The following is a 20221-nucleotide window of genomic DNA, read 5'->3' as shown; positions in this document are numbered from 1 at the left end:
GGGCCCTCACCAGACACCAAATCTGCTGGCACCTTGGTCTTGGACTCCAGCACTGTGAGAAACAAATTTTTAAGCCACCCAGTCTATCAAAGCTTATTATAGCAGTCCAACCTGACTAAAACAACAGATGATGAACTCTGGAAACTTTTTTATTCCTACTTATTCTATTTCCTTTTTAAAAATGGTAGTTGTGACCCACTAAATTGATTTTGTAATCTACTACTAAGTAATGAAACACACATGAAAATCATTGATTCAGATATTGGAAGTTAAGTATTGGGTTTGAGTTTATATCTTGGGAAAGGGTCAACTGAATTCTCATTTAGAAAATTTTATACTAAATACAAGAATTCTTGAAAATCAACATGTAAAAAAAGCAGATTTATATATTAAAAAATCTTGAAAAAAGAAATATTAGGGAAATCACAATTGGGAGGACATGTAAAAAAGCCCTCAATCTTATGTTCATTAAAATAGAACTATGAAAGCAACATACTAAATATATATTGGTGATACTTAACACATGTTAAATTAAGTATAATTACTCACGTATTACCTTTAAAGTATTAATTAATCTTACATAAGTTACAGTACTGATTTCTACAACCTCTTGTTTACAAAAAACTTCAGTCTCTTTACCTAGAGATTTCATAATGTACTTACAAATCTGTTTGGTTTTTCTGTCTGTATACCAAGAGGGTTTTTGCATTTCAGTGTCTGATCAATGTCCAGTGGCAGTTTGATTCTACAATTAAGAATTATGGGCCCTGGCCGGCATGGCTCAGTGATTAGAACATCAGCCTGCAAACCCAAAGGTCACGGGATCGATTCTGGTCAAGGGCATGTACCTGGATGGCAGGTTCTCTGTCCCCGTTGGGGCACATGTGGGAGGCAATAAATTGATGTGGCTCTTTCACATCAATGTTTCTCTCTCTCCTCTCCCCCTCTCACTCTCCTTTCCACTCTCTCTAAAATCAATGGAAAAAATATCCTCGGTTGAGGATTAACAAAATAAAACAAAACAACAAAAAAAGAATTATGAACACCTTTGGTTCCTGTGTACCTGAATAACTGAGTTGAAAAGACTTTTGGTCGTTCATAATGAACATACCTAGTTATAGTGTATTAGCTCTATATAGTATATTAACTTTATTCTAATGCATGTATCAGTCTGTCTTCTTCCCTTCTTTAGATAGGACATTCAATTTGAAAGCCTCAGTTTACTGTATTTCCTGCCATGTTTCTTTTATCTCGAAACTTCATCACAAAGCCTTCTATTCTTCTGCCATCTTCTTTACCTTCCTTTTCTACTCCTAACCCTCAACTCCTCTGGTGGGGGGTGGGAGTAAGAGCAAGAATAAGAGTAATTAATACTCTGCATGGAAGGATAATATATAAGTAAATAACACTCAAATTAAGCCCAAAAAGATATTTGCAATTTGAACATATTAAAAACTAAATACTAAATTTCTAACTGAAGAAAAAGAGTATAAAAAGTAGCTACAACATCTTTGTACATACTAGTTAGAAGTTATCTATACTGTACCCTCTGTTTGCTTCACTTATTTTACTTTTTTATCACATTATTTTTAGGACTTGAACTATCACTAGGCAGAAATGTTGCAAAACAAATAATTAACAAAAGACACTATTTCATGCATAGGGGCTTTGTCATCACTCTGTTAACACAAGCAAATTTCTATATGCTAGAATTTTTCATGAGGAAAACTCATGATTAGAGAATTGGACTGACTTAATTTTTATGAGCGTTTGCTTATACTACAAGTAGACAATTCTTTGCACTTAAAATAAAAGTAATTGAGTATATAAATAGGACTTTTATATATCAAATGATGATATGCCAAAATTCCAGCATTTTTAGGTCCTATAAAATTTAGATAAAAGATTTAAGATCTCTCTTCTAATGTCCAAAATGTATCTTAATAAAATTATCTTATGTTCAAAGAATCTCAACTTCTTTTAAAATATATATATATTTATTTTTATCGAGAGAGAAAGGGAGAGGGAGAGAGCAAGAGAAGCATACATCTGAGAGTTCAATATCAATAGGCTGCCTCCTGAATGCCCCCTATTTGAATACAGCCTAAAACCTGGGTATGTGCCCTGACCTGGAATGGAACCAGCAACCTTTTGGTGCCCAGGATTACACCCAACCAATTGAGCCACACCAGCCAGGGCTCAACTTCTTTGGAAAAAAAACTTTGGATGTTAAAAAAAACAAACAAAAAAAAAACCCCACAGGAATTCCTAGATAGATGCTGACATATATAAAGACATTTAAAATATTACTACAGTATAAATTTTTAAATGGTGTTTACATTTATTTCCAGATGTATTTATTCCCTATTTAATTTTAATTTGAAAATAAAGTATGAATTTTTTTTAAAAAAATCCCCCCAAAATGACTCTTGGCTTTCCCTTGTAATTTTACAAGCAATTAAAAAAACTTCTTGCTAAAACTGTGCGATAGTAACCTGTTTGTTTTTCAATTGGCTAAAACAAAGAAAAGGCATGAAAGAAGTTTTATTACATCTGTACCATTTTAGCACATTACTGCATTGTTGGCAGATTACTAAACACAAAAAGAAATCAAGATTTTCTAAGGTTTTAAAAAATGCTTCTGAACATATCAGCAGAAATATGATGAAAAGCCATTTTTAAAACAAGGAGCAGACATTTTAAAAATGAGAGTGGTATGCAGAAATTAAAGGAATTTCTCATTCCTTTCAGTTATAGTTAAATGTATATTTAAATGTATAAATTATGATTTAGGGAAGTAAAATAGGCACACTGTAAGTTTAAGTCATTCAGGATCTAACACAGATAAACTTTTTTATAATCATATATTCAATAAGCTACTGACAATTTAAGTCATTTGTACTATATGTCTACTTAGAATAATTATATAAGTTCTAACAGTGAGTCCATATATTGCACAAGTTCATAATTTGACATCCCTCTATTATAATGCTAATATAGTCTCTTACCTTTTTACTTTTAGTCTTTTTCTTTTTCATTGGCTTACTCTTAACCTGATAGGTAAGAAATAAATCATTTATTTAATATGAAATCAAACTACACAATGAGTTTTTTTGAAAAATAAATTTCCTCTAAATGCTGAAATCTTTTATCTTCTAACATTTTAGGTCATGTTTTCTTTCTAGATTCTATGGAAATTTTTCATTTTCACCACAGTTCTCTGCTCTTAAAATAAAAGCACTGATGCATAATCGAACAACAAACAACGTCAGTGAGTAGGCCACTGAATAAAGCTCACAAGTCCTCACTTCCACACATGCATGCATGAGTAATGAAGGAGGAAGGCACTTTTAAGAAGTCAAAAAATTCAGGTCCGTAAGATGAAAAATTAAGCCTAAGAAGAATTTAGTGACTATATAAAAACTGTTGCCACTTATCTATAAAGAAATACAGAATTCCAACCTGGATGATTTTAAATCTACCTCTGTGCAAATGGTGTTGAAATATCCCTGTTTTTCCTCCATTCTCTCTCCTTCTATGCCCCATGATGCTTTCCTCTACTCTCTATTAACCTCTCACATCCACTCCCATCAATCAGAATAAAGAAACATGTTCTCAAGTCTAGCATAATGCCTGCCACATAATAAATGTCTAATAAATGTTGGTGAAATGAATGGTTAAGGCACGAAATATTACGGAATAAAGTACTAGAGAAAATACCATTACATTTTAAGTTTTGTGCGAACACTATTAAATATAAACTAAGAGTGTCTTGGACTCTTCAAATATAGCACATGCAACAAACTAAAGGCTCTGATTATAAAGTTCTTCTTATTCAAATATTAATAAGAGCTTATACTTCCTGGAGATCTTTAATAGATTCTGTTGAAGATTCACTAGGTATTGATGCACCATCTTTATTCATTTCTGCTAACTGTATCTCAGGGTTTGATTTCACATTTATATTATACTCCATGAGAAGTGGACTTAGTTCTTCTTCCTCATTTTGTAATTCTTCTATGTCAACATCTAAATATTAAAGACAAAACACTCAATATTTGAATGCATACAATTTTAGCTTCTATCATTATTATAAATATATACCTCCAAAACACCACTCCAGAAGTAGAAATAGAAGACATCTTACTTTGTTGAATTACTAGATGAAAATAAAATGCCTATTTATCAATGACCACATAATAGGTACATATACTAGCCTGAACCCAAATGCGATGATACTTTATATTAAAAAAAAAAAAAAGCACGAAAAAATGAAAATTTAAAAATTAACAACTCACTATTCAGCAAAAAAGATAAAAGCTACATAAGCTGAAAAGTAGCACGTATGAACAAGTAGAGCAAGCAGTTATGCATATTTGCCTGTTGAAGTGACCTGTGTATCAAAAAGTTAAAATACTATGCTTGGGTAAACCTTGCGGCACTAGCACTAAGACCAAAGCAGAGTAAAAAGGCTCAAACTAGATTCAGCTGACCAGTAGTAATTTGAATACATGATTTTCCAAGGCTATAACAATGACAGTTGGTCATATAGTTTATCTGACCAAGTAAGACCCTTATGATGATCCCTTACTTTCCTAAATTGAAAAATCACTTAAGCATTTTGTTTATAAAACACTTACGTTGACTGCCGGTTATTGACTGTAGAGCAAGTCCTATGATAAAGAAAACATTTAGATGTATAATTGTAAATGCAACCAAAAAATATATGACTGGGACTAAGAAAAACCAGATTTTTATACTGCACCATGTTATTTTATAACTAACTGTAAAAATAACCAGCTTCACTCATGAATCTAGTTTAAAACAAGGCATGACCTTTAGATTATAACATAAAGGTTATAAACCCATGATTAGGAAAAGAAGTAAACAAAATTTTTGACAGTTCTTGATACATAATGCCTAGATTATAAGCACTTTAAACCAAGCAGCAAATTGTTATAATATATAAAGTCTAAGGTCATGAAGTCAAACTTCCATGGAAAGTTTGAGCCTTTTTAGCAATATTAATTATCCTGACCAGCACTCTATTCTCCTTGCACATCCTATATAATAAAACCCTAATATGCAAACCGACTGAAAGGTAGAACGACCAGTCACTATGACATGCACTGACCACCAAGGGGCAGACACTCAACACAGGAGCTGTCCCCTAGTGGTCAGTGCGTTCCCACAGGGAGAGCGCCGCTCAGCCATAAGTCAGGCTCATGGCTGGAGAGTGTAGCAGTGGTGGCAGGAGCCTCTCCCGCCTCCGCTGCAGGCAGACAGTAAGGAGTGAGAGGTCCCGGACTGCAAGAGGGATCCCGGACTGTGAGAGGGCACAGGCCGGGCTGAGAGACGCCCCCACCCAGCCCCAGTGCACAAAATTTCGTGCACCAGGCCTCTAGTTAATATTATATCAGGCTCTAGATTTTGAATAGTACATAAAAAAAGACACCTTCATAGAAGTTTAGTGTGGGCAAAGGATATTAATCAAATAATCAGATACACAAATGAAAACTGTAACTGTTACTGTAACAACTACTAGGAAAGAGTTATATTAACTAAGATGCTAGGAAAGTCTCTATTAAAGGGACTTGACCAATAAGTTCTTCAGACTACCTGAGAATTCTTGAAATGCCTTGAATTTATTTAGTGCTCAAAGTACTTTCTCAGATATTGCCTTTATTCTCATGAGTTTTTGTTGTTTAAAATCTTAACAGAGTAAATGTATATTTTAAAAGCCTGTAATTTTTAAGTCAAGAGTCCTTGCCTAACTTTCTTAAAAAAAACCTTGGCATTCTCTTCTTTTATGATCAAAGCAAGCTCTTAAGGTTAAGTAGAAAACACAAGGGTATCCCAGAGCCTTAAAGGAATGGGATAGGGACCTAGCAATCTTCTCTGAAACAAATCTGGACCTATTCAACAAGTATTAGAAACTTTGGAAGTTGTACATTTAAATAGCATCAGTGTAGTTGTCAATTAGTTGCTCACTAGGTAGTATGACTAATAACTTGGGGTCAGGAGAAGTAATGTAGAACAGAACAAGGGTTTCAGTGATGCTGACATGCCTTGAACTCCGCTTGTTGAAACTGAGAGGCTATCTTGATGTGTGAGAGAGGTCTGAAGTCTTTTCCATATCAACATAGTGCCTGAGAATGGCCCTACTTACCATCGATACTTGCATAAATGTTATCTTTTTTTAATTACCCATGGCCACTAGGTAGGTGCCAACTACATAAACATCAAGAATTTGCTGAAAAGAAGGAGAAACACACACTCATGACGTCTAAAAGGGTAACTTTGAAACACACAGCACCAGTATTTCATGGTTTTAGGCATCCTTAATTTTGTAGAATAAAACTCTTCTACTTAAAAATCTTCAGCAATTCCTTCTGATAATACAAACCCCTCAACATGGTAAGAGAAATCCTCTTGAATGTATTCTCTCTATGAATGCTCCCCTACTTTAAGACCAAACTTTTAGTTCCCTGCATATGTTTCTATACCTTTGTTCTTGATTCCTTCTGAAACATTCTTCTCCATCTTCTTCACTTGGCTAACATTTACATGTGATGTGGGAATTCCTTAAATATTCTATTCTCCAGAAAGTTCTTTTGGACTCTCTTAAGCAAGATTTTCCAAAGTATTCTGGATCATCTCTAGCACTATAATTTCTATTAGCTTCTTGAAGAGTCTATTCTCTCAAGAGTGTGAGTTCACTGAATCTCCTGCCCTTAGCACTGTGTCTGACACATAGCAGACACTAAATGAAGGTTTACTGGCTGAAGTAAGTAATTATTTTGTACCTTGTTGATAGCAGGATAACATCCTCTGGATGATATCTGGTACTGGTATACCTAGGTAGATGGACAGCTGATGGTAATCAAGGGAGATATTCTCAATGGGATTCTCCTTCACTTTGTCAATATCCTCTTGCTTCATTCCAAGGCGCAGAAGAGTATCAGAAACTTTCTTCCAAATTGAATTGAATTGTGACTCAGTGAGACCATTCATCAAAATCTCACTAAGGAGGAGATCCCTGTATTTGCACAGCCTCAGGATGTCTGCAGACTTAGAGCGATCAGAAGATGGTGGTTCCATATTCCAGCCATTTTTAGGTGCAGGGAATACATGCAAATGTTTTATGAGAGCTAATAGGAGGTATAAGTCAAATTGTTTGGACTGTGGTAGCTTCTTCTTTGGGGGATAAAGCAGATGCCATGCTCCACCCAAAGGGTGATTAGTCCAAAGATGTTTGTAGTAGGGTTCCAGCAGTTTCTTGTGAATAAGGAGCTCTTTTTTCAAAAGAGGGGGTGGCAGAGCCTCATCAAATATTTTCCGGACAATGTCAGTACCAGAAATAATAATTATATGAAGCAGATGATAGAAATAATTATAATCAAGTTTGAAGATAGGCATTTCATCTGAAAATGAATTTTGAGAAGTCAAAACATTCCACATTAATGCTATTTTCCTATGTGGTCTTCTGTATTACATCCTATTAGCTCCTTCCTATAGGACAGAGACTAGCACAAAAGAATGAAGTAAAGTACAGTGCTTTGCCATAGCCAGTACTCAATATGCATGCTGCTATCTGTCTAACTGTCAGAAATTCAAAGAAAAATATTATATCCCCAAGCAAAAGTAATCACAAAAAATGATCACCACAGAAACCTTTCAACAACTCGGGGTTTTGTTCAAGCAAATAAACTTTGGCAACCAAATAGCATAAAAGTATTCTGAAGATTGTCAAGAATGATGACTGCCAGTGTTTAATTATACTTTACTCAGGCAATTATATTTTATCTTAATCAGCACTGCCCAAGAGAACTTATGAAAATGTTTTAGATTTGCACTGTCCACTAGCCACTGAACACTGAAAATGCTGCTTGTCTGACAAAGAAAATGATTTTAAAATTTTATCTAATTTTAATTAACTTAAATTCAAATAGCCACATATGGCTACTCGCTCCACAACACAGAACTATATCAAAAGATTTAAAGTGATATAATGCCTTGTTACACGAAGTGTAGACCATGGACCAGCAGCATCAGCATCCATATGGGAGCCTGTTAGTAAAGGAAACTCTTAGGCCGCACACCAGAGCAACTGAACTAGCTACCTAACATTTTAACAAAATCACCAGATGATGTAAATAGCTATTAAAGTCTGAGACACTTATGTAATAAATCTCATGTTCTTATGCTCTAAAAAAAGAGTAATGATTAAGTGGGTATTTTATCAATGAAATGGAGTAAGGCATGAGACTGAACTGTTCAGTATTTTCCTGGTTTGGTAGCACTTCCAGTGAAGAAAATTAAACTGAGATGAATTAGAAAGTAGTAAGAATGTTGTAAATGATGGTATATTTGTTGTATTAATGTAAAATTATATTTATCATAAAATGCAGCTTTATTATTTTATCCTGTGTTTCAGAGAATTTTAAATGAATATTCTTGCTTAATATACTTGACATACACTGTGAAGGCAAGCAAGGTTACAAAGCAAATGACCCAGGGAGATTTCTGTGGTTTGCCAAATAAGGCTGGGATCAGGGACAACCATTCCCCCTAGCAAGAAGAAATGCCACCAGACTATTCTTCTATGGGACCAGGACCCTAAGGTTTCCATGTGCTGAGTAGCTGGCATTTCCTAGCACATATTCCTAAACAGGTAGTAACTGAGTTTAGACTACTTGGTCTTGAATCCAAAATGTTCATTCCTTCCATTTGCTCTGTTAAAAGGGAATGCAACAAGGGAGGATTGGTAGAGAATCTGCTGAAGCCCAATATCATTGTGAAGTCACAGCTATGCACTAGATTAGTAAAGCTCTCTATAGAATACCAAGGTACTGTGAGACCCATACAACTGCTGATCTTTCTGTCCATAAATTCTAACCTATATCAAGTAATGCTTGCTGGTGTAAATGCTTGCCAATGAATGACAAACACATGGCTGTTAATGGCATGATACACATGGTTGTTAAGGGCATGATACTCTGTACAGAGTAAGTAAAAAATTTTAACACACTTTTCAATAGAAGGCATATAATAATAAAATAATACCTTTTGTGCTAAATTTTAAATTGATCTTCGGTCTTATATCAGTATCAGTTCTTTTCAGAGACATCAACTTTTTATAACTGCAAGTGGAAAAAAATTGTTACAGTCAGTATCAAAGTAAGACAAGATTTCTGGTACCAGCATGGCTAAGTATTTTCTTCTCTTTCTCCTGGAAATAATTTAAAGGAAAAATGAATGAACAAACAAAACCACCAACAATGAAAACTCAATATTGTCATTTTCATTGGAATTAAGAGGCAAACAGAATTTCTAGATTTCATATCCAAAAAACTAACACAACTAGCTTATTTGCAAAAATGCTGTATAGTAGTGGGAAAAAAGAAATCTTTGCATTGTAAAAAAACAAGCAAAACTAAAACTCCTCCCAGGTCTTCCCAAACCACAGAATCATCTTACCAATAATTATTCTAAGAAAATTCAATTCATTTACTGACAAGTGATTTAAAAAAGAGAGAAAAACTGGCATAACAGCAACACAGATAATTAGAAAAAAATTAAGGGAAAAGTAGCAAGATTTGTTAAACAGACTAAACACTAAGCAAATGTTGCCATAACAGAGATAGCAAATCCAGACAAAGATGGCACAAAAAGAAAACTGTGAATCAATTTCTCTTAGGAACATAGAGCAGAAATCCATTAAACATATTAGAAAACTGAATCCAGTGATACAATTCTCTCCTTAACTAAACTCTAGTAAGTCTCCTCTGAGCTCTTTTCCAGGTAGGCCCCATGCTCGTCCATGTCCTCAAGAGCTCAAATTTAACAAGAATCACCTAAGCCAGCAACCTCAACTAATAGCAGAGGACAGTCAACAGCTTACCTGAACACAAAGCTCAGCCTCCAGCCTTGCCAAACTTTAGGGCACAGCTTGCAGTCCTACCTGATCTCAGAGCACAGCCTAAGGATCCATCTGATCATGAAGCCTGGCCTATAGCCCCACCTGAATGTGAAGTCCAGATGGTGGTACCATCTGGTCAGGGAGCACAGCCTGAGGCCCCACACAACGAGAAGCAATACAGAGCACAGCCTACAGCAGTAATGGCGAACATTTTGAGCTTGGCGTGTCAGCATTTTGAAAAACCCTAACTTAACTCTGGTGCATGTCACATATAGAAATTTTTTGATATTTGCAACCATAGTAAAACAAAGACTTATATTTTTGATATTTATTTTACATATTTAAATGTCATTTAACAAAGAAAAATCAACCCAAAATATGAGTTCATGTGTCACCTCTGACACGCGTGTCATAGGTTCGCCATCACTGGCCTACAGCCTGATCCAATCCCACTGGTGGCAATGCTCTGCCAAGGGTCAAAGCCTGTGAACCTGCCTGACCAGAGGTGATTACAGAGCATAGCTAGTGGCCTTACCTAACTGTAGAAAATAGCCACTGGCCCCACCTGACCAGGGAGCCCACCCAGCAGTCCCACTTGAACATGGAGCACAGCTACAAGCCCCACCCAACCATGAAGCCCAGCCAGCAGCACCCCACTCCCAACCTCGAAGCTGCTGTGGCTTCACATAACTAGAGAACACAATAGGAATCTCACTTTCCTTTAGACACTACGAGGTGACTCATTCAGTACCCCACTAAGTTGAGCTGACTCGTGAAGGTCTTTCCCTGCCAAAACAAAGTCTGCAAGAGGAAACCACATACTCAAATGTGAGGATACCTGCACATGGACACAAAGATCATGAAGAATCAGATAATATGACATTGCCAAAAGTAATAAACCTCTAATAAGTGACTGTAAAAAATGGAGATTTGAACTATCTGACAAAGAATTCAGAATAATCCTCTCAAAGAAGTTCAGTGAATTACAAAAGCATACAGAAAACTAAACAAAATTAGGAAAACAATGCACAAACAAAATTAGAAGTTCAGCAGAAAAACAGAAACCATTAAAAAACAACAACAAAACACCCAGAAATCCTAGAGCTGAAGAATCACTGAATGAAATGAAGAACTTAATAGAAAGCTTCAACAACAGACTCAACAAAGAGAAGAACCAGTGAACTCAAAGGCAGATCATTTGAAATTACCTAGTCAGAGAAAAAAGAACAGAGAATGAAAAAGACTGAAAATAACTTATAGAACTTATGGGACAAAAGATCCAATGTATATGGAAATCCCAAAAGAAGAGAAAGAGACAGGAACAGAACGTCTTTTTTTTCTTTTTAACTAGGTACTTTCGTATATTTTTTTTTAAAAATTATGCATGTATATATTTATTGCTTATGTACAGTTTATTTTTTCAAAATTATCTTTATAGTTGAAAGTATTACAGATGTCCCATTTCCCCCCATTGACCCAATCACCCCTCTGCCCCCTCCCCCAGGCTTTCAATGCTATGTCCATGGGTTATACAAATATGATATAAGTTCTATGGTTAATCTCTCCCTTCACCCTCTTTTCTCCTTCCCCTATTCCCTCTGAGATTGTCCCTTTACCAAACTTGGGGTAAGAAATAAATATTCAGATTTATGAGGCTCAAGAACTTCAAATAGGTTGCAGCCAAAAAGTACTACACTGAGACACATTATAATTAAATTTACAAACATTGAAGATAAAAATAGAACTTTGAAAGAGCAAAAGAAAAGCAACATTGCCTTGACGTTGGACTGGCAACAATTTTTTGGATTTGACACCAAAAGCACAAGCAACAAAAGGAAAAACAAACAAGTGGGAACTACATCAAATTTAAAAGCTTCTGTACAGCAAAAGAAACAGTCAACAAAATTAAATGGCAACCTACTTACTGAATGGGAGAAAATATTTACAAATCATTTATCTGATTAGGGGTTAATATCCAAAATATGTAAAGAACCCATACAGCTCAGTAGCAAAAGAACAAATATTGTAATTTGAAAAATCAGTATAGGACTTGAATAAACGTTTTCCAAATAAGATATAAAATAGCCAGTAAGTCCATGAAAAAGGTGCTTAATATAACCAATCATCAAGAAAATGCAAATAAAACTACAATGATACATTACCTCAAACCTATTAAGAAAAAAGATAATTAGTGCTGGCCAGGATATTGAGAAAAAGGAACCCTGTGCACTGTTGGTGAGAATGAAAAATGGCAGAGCCACTGGATGAGAGAGTATGGAAATTCCTCAAGAAATTAAAACAAAACTGATCCAGCAATGCCACTTCTGGGTATATATTATATAGGCAAAGAAAACAAAATCTCATTTTGAATAACTACATCCCCATGTTCACTGCCATATTATTTACAGTAACCAAAACATGGAAGCAGCCCAAGTATTTATCAATGGACTAATAGATAAAGAAAATGTTGGACACACGCGCACCCATGCACGCACACATGCATGCATTTACATATACACTAGAATACTATTCATCCATAAGAAAGAGGGAAATCCTGCTATTTGCAACAACATGGATTAACCCAGAGGGCATTGTGCTAAGTGAAACAAGCTAGATAGATAAATACTGTATGATTTCACTTACATGAGGGTGCTAAAAAAAAAAAAAAGTTCACAGAAACATAGAGGAGACTGGTGATTGGTAGAGCAGTGGAGGGCAAAGAGATAAAGGGGTCAAAGGATATAAACTGGGGATCCAATGTACAGCAAGGTGAACATAATTACAATAATGTATTGTATACTTGACAGTGGCTAAGAAAGTAAATATTAAAAGTTCTCACCACAAAAAATGTTAATTTTGTGAGATAATGGAAGTGATAACTAACTTTATTGTGGTAATTGTTTCATAGTAAGTAAATATATCAGATCATCATGTTGTACACCTTAAACTTACACAATGTCATATGTCAGCTATAGCTTAGTAAAGCTAGAAAAAGAAAACAGCAGCAATATGAAGAAAGTAAACAGATCATGACCAACTGTTATGTATCCAGGAATATAAGATTAATTCAACATTTGAAAATAACATAATTTAGCACATTAACAAATTAAAGAAGAAAAACATATAATCACAGCAATGCATGCAGAAAAGCATTAATTCAATTCCATTAATAAGAATTTCTTTGGAAAAAACAGGAAGAGAAAAGAATTTCTTCAATTTGAAAAAGGGCATCTATAAAACAATCTACAGCTAACAACATACTAAATGGTGAAAAACTGAAGGGTTCTTCCGAAGATCTGGAAAAGACAAACATGTCTGCTCTTACCACTCATATTTAACACTATACCAGGGGACACAGCTAGAGCAATAAAATATAATAAGTACATATAGACTGGAAAAAAAAAGTTATCTTTATGCACAGATGACATGAACATCTATATAAAACCTAAAACAATCTACATAAGGTTACTAGACCTATTAACTCTCAACTCACAGGATACAAGAAGTTTAATATACACAAATAAATTCCTTATAATACAAAAATAGACATTGAAATTTTAAAAATCATTTGCAAAAGCATAGAAAATCCAATCTACACTAATAAAAGAGAAACATGCAAATTGGTGTCACTATGCTACACCCACCAGCCAATCAGATGAGTATGCAAATTAACCCAACAAAGATGGTGGTTAATTTGCATATGCCGGCACAGAGCAAAGACTGAAGGCTCCAGACTGAAGACTGAAGACTGAAGGTTCCAGCCGGAGTGAAAATTGACGACTGAAGACTGAAGAGGCTTGGCTTCTCCGCTGCGGCTGCAGTGGAGAAGCCAAGCCTCGCTGGGGTCATAGTGGAGAAGCCAAGCCTTGCTGCGGCCAGACCAAAGGCCTGGATCCCGGGTGCCGGAGGAAAATTGGTTCCGGCAGCCAGGGGAAGGAAGGCCTATTGCACGAATCTCTTCATGTGACAGGCCTCTAGTATATATATGTAATCTAACAAAATATTACAAGAATATACACAGAAAACTAAATATATTAAGAATATACACACCCATTACTTGGTATTGAGCCCATAACCCAAGTATGTGCCCTGACTAGGAATTGAGCTGTGACCTCCTGGTTCATAGCTTAATGCTCAACCACTGAACCATACAGACCAGGCTAAATGTTTATTATTAAACAGGGAATTTCACTGTATATAAATTATAGCTTGAAAAACTTGATCTATAAAAAAATTCAGTGTTTAAAAATGCATTTATGCCCTAACCAGTTTGGCTCAGTGGATAGAGCGTCGGTCTGAGGGGTGAGGGGTCCCGGATTTGATTCTGGTCAAGGGCATGTACCTTGGTTGCAGGCAGATCCCCAGGGGGAGGTGTGCAAGAAGCAGCTGATTGATCTTTCTCTCTTATTGATGTTTCTAACTCCCTATCGCTCTCGCTTCCTCTCTGTAAAAAGTCAATTAAAATATATTTTTTTAAAATGCATTTATAAGGAAATAATCCATACTATTCTTTATAAATGTACTACTTATAAATGCATTTTTAAACACTGAAGTTTTTTATAGGTCGGGTTTTTTTTTTAAGCTATCCTATCTACACTAATAAAAGAGAAACATGGTAATTGGCGTACGACCGCTACCCTTTTCATTGGCTAATCAGCGAGATATGCAAATTAACTGTCAGCCAAGATGGCGGCCGGCAGCCAGTCAGCTTGAAACTAACATGAGGCTTGGTTGCCTCAGTGACGGAGGAAACCAACATTCCCCGCCTGCGGCTGCAGGCCTGAGCCTGCATAACAAATACCGCCGGACTTCAGCCAGCAGATTCGCAACATTGTATGCAAAGGCCAGAAACCTACTTTCAGGAGCGGAGGCCTAAGAGCTGGAGCCAAGCCTCAAGGTAAAGCTGGCCCAGAATAAAAAAAAAAAAAAGGAAAAAAGGAGCGTTTGGGAGTTCAGTCACCTCCAGCCTGAAAACAGCCCTCAGCCCCTCACCCAGACTTGCCAGGCACCCCAGTGGGGACCCCCACCCTGAAGGGTGTGTGACCAGCTGCAAACAGCCATCATCCCCTCATCCAGGTTAGCCAGGCACCCCAGTGGGGACCCCCACCCTTATCCAGGACACCCTTCAGGGCAAACGAGCTGGCCACCACCCGTGCACCAGGCCTCTACCCTATATAGTAAAAGGGTAATATGCCTCCCAGCACCGGGATCAGCGGAGCCGAGAGGCCTCCCGGCACCGGGATCAGCGTGACAGGGGGCAGCGCCCCAGCCCCCTGAACGGCCCTGCTCTGTGGGTGATAGAGGGTGGCGCCCCAACCCCCCCCGCCCCCCCACGGGCCCTGCTCTGTGTGTGACAGGGTAGAGCCATAACCTCCCCATCAGCCCTGCCCTGAGTGTGACAGTGGCGGCGCCCCCAACCCCCCTGATCGGCCCTGCCCTGGGTGTGACAGTGGCAGTGCCCCAACCCCCCCCCCTCCGCCCCCCCACGGTCCCTGCTCTGTGTGTGATGGGGTAGAGCCATAACCTCCCCATCAGCCCTGCCCTGAGTGTGACAGTGGCAGCACCCCAATCCCCTGATTGGCCCTGCTCTGTGGGTGATAGAGGGCAGCGCCCCAACCCACTGATCCCCCCTGCTCTGTGTGTGACAGGGGACGGTGCCCCAACTCCCCTATCGGACCTATTCTGTGAGTGACAGGGGGGAGCTCCCCAACCCCCTGATGGGCCCTGCTCTGTGCATGACAGGGTATGGAGCCCCAACCCTCCTGATGGGCCCTGCTCTGTGTGTGACAGGGGGCAGTGCCCCAAACCCCGGATTGGCCCTGCTCTGTGCGTGACAGGGGGTCGCACCGCAACCTCCCCATCGATCCTGCTTTGAGAGTGACAGGGGGTGGTGCCCCAACCCCCTAATCGGCCCTGCTCTGAGCCCGACCAGGGGCTGCACCTAGGGATTGGGCCTGCCCTCTGCCACCCGGGAGGAGGCCTAAGCCAGCAGGTCGTTATCTCCCGAGGGGTCCCAGACTGCTAAAGGGCACAGGCCGGGCTGAGGGACCCCCTCTTCCCCCCGAGTGCACAAATTTTTGTGCACCGGGCCTCTAGTACTATATAATAAAAGGCTAATATGCAAATAGACCAAACAGTGGAACAACTGAATAACCGGGTGCTATGACATGCACTGACCACCAGGGGGCACGTGCAGAACATGGCGGGTGTCGGCATCAGGTGGCAGAGCACGGAACATGGCGGGCATCAGCTGCGGTGGGATGGTGGAGCAGGTGAGCGGGGGCGGGGGACCATAGTGGGGCGCCAGTTGCTGCCATGGGGGTGAGCCTCTGGTGGTTACTGAAAATTCTTTGCTCCTGTGCACTGCAGTCCTACTGATGGTACCCGGCACTGGCCCTGATCGCTCGGCACTGTCAGTGGGTGTGAGTGGCAGCTGCCAGCCCCAATCACCCCTCAGGGCTTCTCCACCTCTCCCTGCACCTGAGGGGCGATCGGGGCCAGTAGCCACCTCTCGCACCTGCTGCCAGTGACGGCCCCACTTGCGCCCGCTGCTGGCACCGGACCTGCCACTCACACCCACTGCCACCGCCGGCCCCACTTGCACCCACAGTTGGTATGTGGCGCTGGTCCTGATTGCTTGGCACTGTCAGCAGGTGCAAGCAGCAGCTGCCAGCCCCGATTGCCCCTGAGGGCTTCTCCACCTCCCCCAGGCAATTAGGGCAGCAGCACCACTTGCACCCACTCTCAGCAACAGTAACACTCGCACCCACTGCTGGCACTGGCCCCAATCGCTCCACGCCGTCAGAGGGTACAAGCTGGGCTGGCAGTGTCAGCATGTGGGAACGGCAGCCACGGGAGCAGGGCTGCCGGCAGACAGGGGACCAGGGCCCCGGCGGGAGAGACCAGGTGGGGGCGCAGACGATGGGCCAAGACCTGCCCCTGTGCCCACCACAGCCTCGTTGCCCTCAGTTCCTTTTGAAGTGCACGAATTCATGCACTGGGCCCCTAGTAGCTTAAATAAACAAAAGGTGAGGGTAACAGTTACCTAGGAAAAAGAAAAGTTGGGGGAGAATGGTAGGTTGAGTGCTTCTGGAGTGCTGGAAAAATTCTATTTGTTGCCTTGGATGGGGCCATATGCCACAAAAGTGCTTGCTTTATAATTATTTATTAAATTGTGCTTTCATATTTTGTGAGCTTTTCTTTATATTTTAATAACAATAAAGCATTTTAAAGCATAAAAAATGACCAAACATTTTGTCATTCATTCATAAAACACTATGTAATAGCTTTTACACTATCTATCTAATAAGGAGGGAATATGCTAATTGACAATCACACCCTCGCAAGATGGCAGCGCCTACAGCCAATAAAGAGGGAATATGCTAATTGACTACCACACCCTCAAAGGTGGTGGCACCCACAGCCACAAAATGACAGCACCCAATCCCCTCAGCCCCACTGGGGCAGCAGGTGGGCACCTGTCTCTGGAGTTCCTCAGTCCACTCAGGCCCCCAGCCGCCAGGACCAGCCCTTAGCACAGGCAAGCCTTGAATGGCAGCTGCCCAGCCAATGCCTGAGGCGCAGGTAAGCCTTGAATGGCCGCCCGAGGCTCAGGTAACCAGGGCCAGTCAAGGCTTGCGCTGCTGGCAGTGGCAGAAGCAGAGGTGTGATGAGGGCATCACCTTCCCCTGATCGCCAGGTCACCTCCCACCTTGGAGGCCTCCTGTACTATGAGAGGGGGCAGGCTGGGCTGAGGGATCACCCCCTCCAGTGCATGAGTTGTTTTTTTTTAATTAAATCTTTATTGTTCAGATTATTACAGTTGTTCCTCTTTTACCCCCATAGGACCCTCCACCTGTTTCCCACCCCCCCCTCTGCTCTCACCCCCCCCCCTCACTGTCCTCATCCACAGGAGCATGATTTTTGTTCAGTCTCTTCTTGCATCCCCCACACCCCTTTCTCCCCCAAGAATAGTCAGTCCACTCCCTTTCTATGCCCCTTGATTCTATTATAATCACCAGTTTATTCTGTTCATCAGATTATTTATTCACTTGATTTTTAGATTTACTTGTTGATAGATATGTACTTGTTGTTCATAGTTTGTATCTTTACCATTTTCTTCATCTTCCTCCTCTTAAAGGATACCTTTCAGCATTTCATATAATACTGGTTTAGTGGTGATGAACTCCTTTAGCTTTTTCTTATCTGTGAAGCTCTCTGTCTGACCTTCAATTCTGAGTGATTGCTTTGCTGGATAAAGTACTCTTGATTGTAGGTTCTTGCTATTCATCACTTTGAATATTTCTTGCCACTCCCTTCTGGCCTGCAAAGTTTCTGTTGAGAAATCCGCTGACAGTCGTATGGGTACTCCCTTGTAGGTAACTGACTGTCTTTCTGTTGCTGTTTTTAAGATTCTCTCTTTGTCTTTTGCTCTTGGCATTTTAATTATGATGTGTCTTGTTGTGGTCCTTTTTGGATTCCTTTTGTTTGCGATTCTCTGTGCTTCCTGGACTTGTAAGTCTATTTCTTTCACCAGGTAGGGGAAGTTTTCTGTCATTATTTCTTCCAATAGGTTTTTCAATATCTTGCTCTCTCTCTTCTTCTGGCACCCCTATAATTCGGATGTTGGTACGCTTGAAGCTGTCCCAGAGGCTCCTTACACTATCTTCGTATTTTTGGATTCTTTTTTCATTTTGCTTTTCCAGTTGGGTGTTTTTTACTTCTTCGTATTTCAAATCTTTGACTTGATTCTTGTGATCCTCTAGTCTGCTGTTGGGGGTCTGTATAATATTCTTTATTTCAGTCAGTGTATGGTTAATTTCTAGTTGGTCCTTTAGCACAACCTCAAGGGTCTCATTAGATTTCTTGAAGGTCTCATTAAGTTTATCGGTGGTTTCTAGAAAATTCTTGAAAAACCTTAAAAGTGTGGTTTTGAACTCTATATCCAGTAGTTTGCTTTCCTCCATTTCTGTCATTTGTGTCCTGTTTCTTTGTCTCCGCATATTTTTATGCTTCGCTGTGTCGATAGAGTGGCTTTCTGTACTAGGTGTCTTATAGGGCCCAGTGGTTCAGCCTCCCCAATTATCTGAGGTAGACGCTCTTGGTGCACCTCCTTGTGGGCTTTGTGCACAGTCTTGCTTTAGTTAAGCCTTGATTGTTGTAGGTAACACTGGGAGGGATTGAACTCCAGGCCAATTGGCCATGAGAATCAGCTGTGTCTACAGTGGGAGAAATTCTGTGCTGGAGACACCCCTCTGGGGCATCAATGGGGCTTTGGTGCTCACTGAGTCTGCCCCCTGAGTGTCTCCTTATATATCCGAGGAGCTGCAATCTGGATGGTCCCACTCTGACCACTGGGCACACTGGCTCCTGAATCTCTAAGGAGGTGCTAATCTAGCCTTTGCCTGAGGCTATCCAGCAGGAGCCAGCTATGACGCAATGCAAGTTGACCTGGGGCCTTGGGCCAGCTGCAGTCTGTTAGGTAATTATCAGATTGCAAAGGGCCAGGCCTTTCATATGCAAAAGCCTGTGGCTTGGGCGCAGCAGGGCGGGGTCTCAGGGGATCAACAGGGCAGAGCGAGCAGTCATGGCTGCTCTCAGTCCTGCCTTCAGAGGCCCTGCTTCTCAATGTCCTGGCAATCGCTGCAAGCACCCCCGAGAGAAAGCTGCCCTCGATTTCTGACCAATGCCAGACAGTCGTTTCTCCCATATGAGTCTGGGTCCCCAGAGACTTGCCCGGAACTGGAGCTCAGAGCCTGAGACTCCCTCCCGATTGATAAGACAACCGTGTCTTAAGCCGCCAACCCTCTCCGCATGCACCTCTGTACCTCTGTATTTTACTTCCGCACTGCACCTCCTCTGAGACTCGGTATGCTTTTCTCTTTCCTTCTAGTTGTAGAATTTCCACTCAGCCAGCCTTCCTGTGGTTCTGGATGATGTCCGTTCTGTCTTTAGTTGTATTTTTGAAGTGGTTGTGCGAGGCAGCAGTCTCCGGTGTTTACCTCTGCTGCCATCTTGGTTTTCCCCGATTTGCTAGCCAGTGCATGAGTTTTCATGCACTGGGCCTCTAGTTAGTAATACAATCCAGTTATCAGAGGATTCTCCACAGAATACAATTATAAAACCCAGGTAAATTACAAAAAGCAAGGCAGAGAGTGGAAGGAACAGATCAACTCTCACGGTGGAGTACACACTCAAAGGAAAGGACTACTAGTTTGTAAAAGAAGTTTTAAGTTCATCAATATTAGAACTTTTATTCTGGGGCTAAGTAAAACCTGGTGGAAAACAAAGTTCTCCTTG

General features: G+C 40.2%; 1 protein-coding gene across 17 annotated transcripts in view; it reads right to left on the bottom strand.

Annotated features, from left to right (window-relative positions):
* Window positions 1–20221, bottom strand: part of DZIP3 (DAZ interacting zinc finger protein 3) — a 144502-nt gene that overhangs the window by 58888 nt on the left and 65393 nt on the right. For 14 of the 17 annotated variants that reach the window (XR_004974084.1, XR_004974085.1, XR_004974086.1 and 11 more), the window contains 5 exons: window positions 9067–9143; window positions 6807–7424; window positions 4641–4673; window positions 3860–4029; window positions 3009–3053 (listed from right to left, as the gene is read on the bottom strand). Coding sequence is in view for 14 of the 17 variants with exons in the window: in XM_036350078.1 (XP_036205971.1) it covers window positions 3009–3053; window positions 3860–4029; window positions 4641–4673; window positions 6807–7424; window positions 9067–9143 (943 nt within the window). In the remaining 3 variants the exon portion in view is untranslated. The remainder of the gene's footprint in view (window positions 1–3008; window positions 3054–3859; window positions 4030–4640; window positions 4674–6806; window positions 7425–9066; window positions 9144–20221) is intronic. The other 3 variants (XM_036350085.1, XM_036350083.1, XM_036350084.1) reach the window with 2 other exon arrangements.

This window comes from Myotis myotis, unplaced genomic scaffold (genome assembly GCF_014108235.1).
Source record: "Myotis myotis isolate mMyoMyo1 unplaced genomic scaffold, mMyoMyo1.p scaffold_m19_p_2, whole genome shotgun sequence".
Lineage (NCBI taxonomy): Eukaryota > Metazoa > Chordata > Mammalia > Chiroptera > Vespertilionidae > Myotis > Myotis myotis.
The sequence above is the reverse complement of the archived record's forward strand: the minus strand, read 5'-3'. Positions and strand labels throughout refer to the sequence as shown.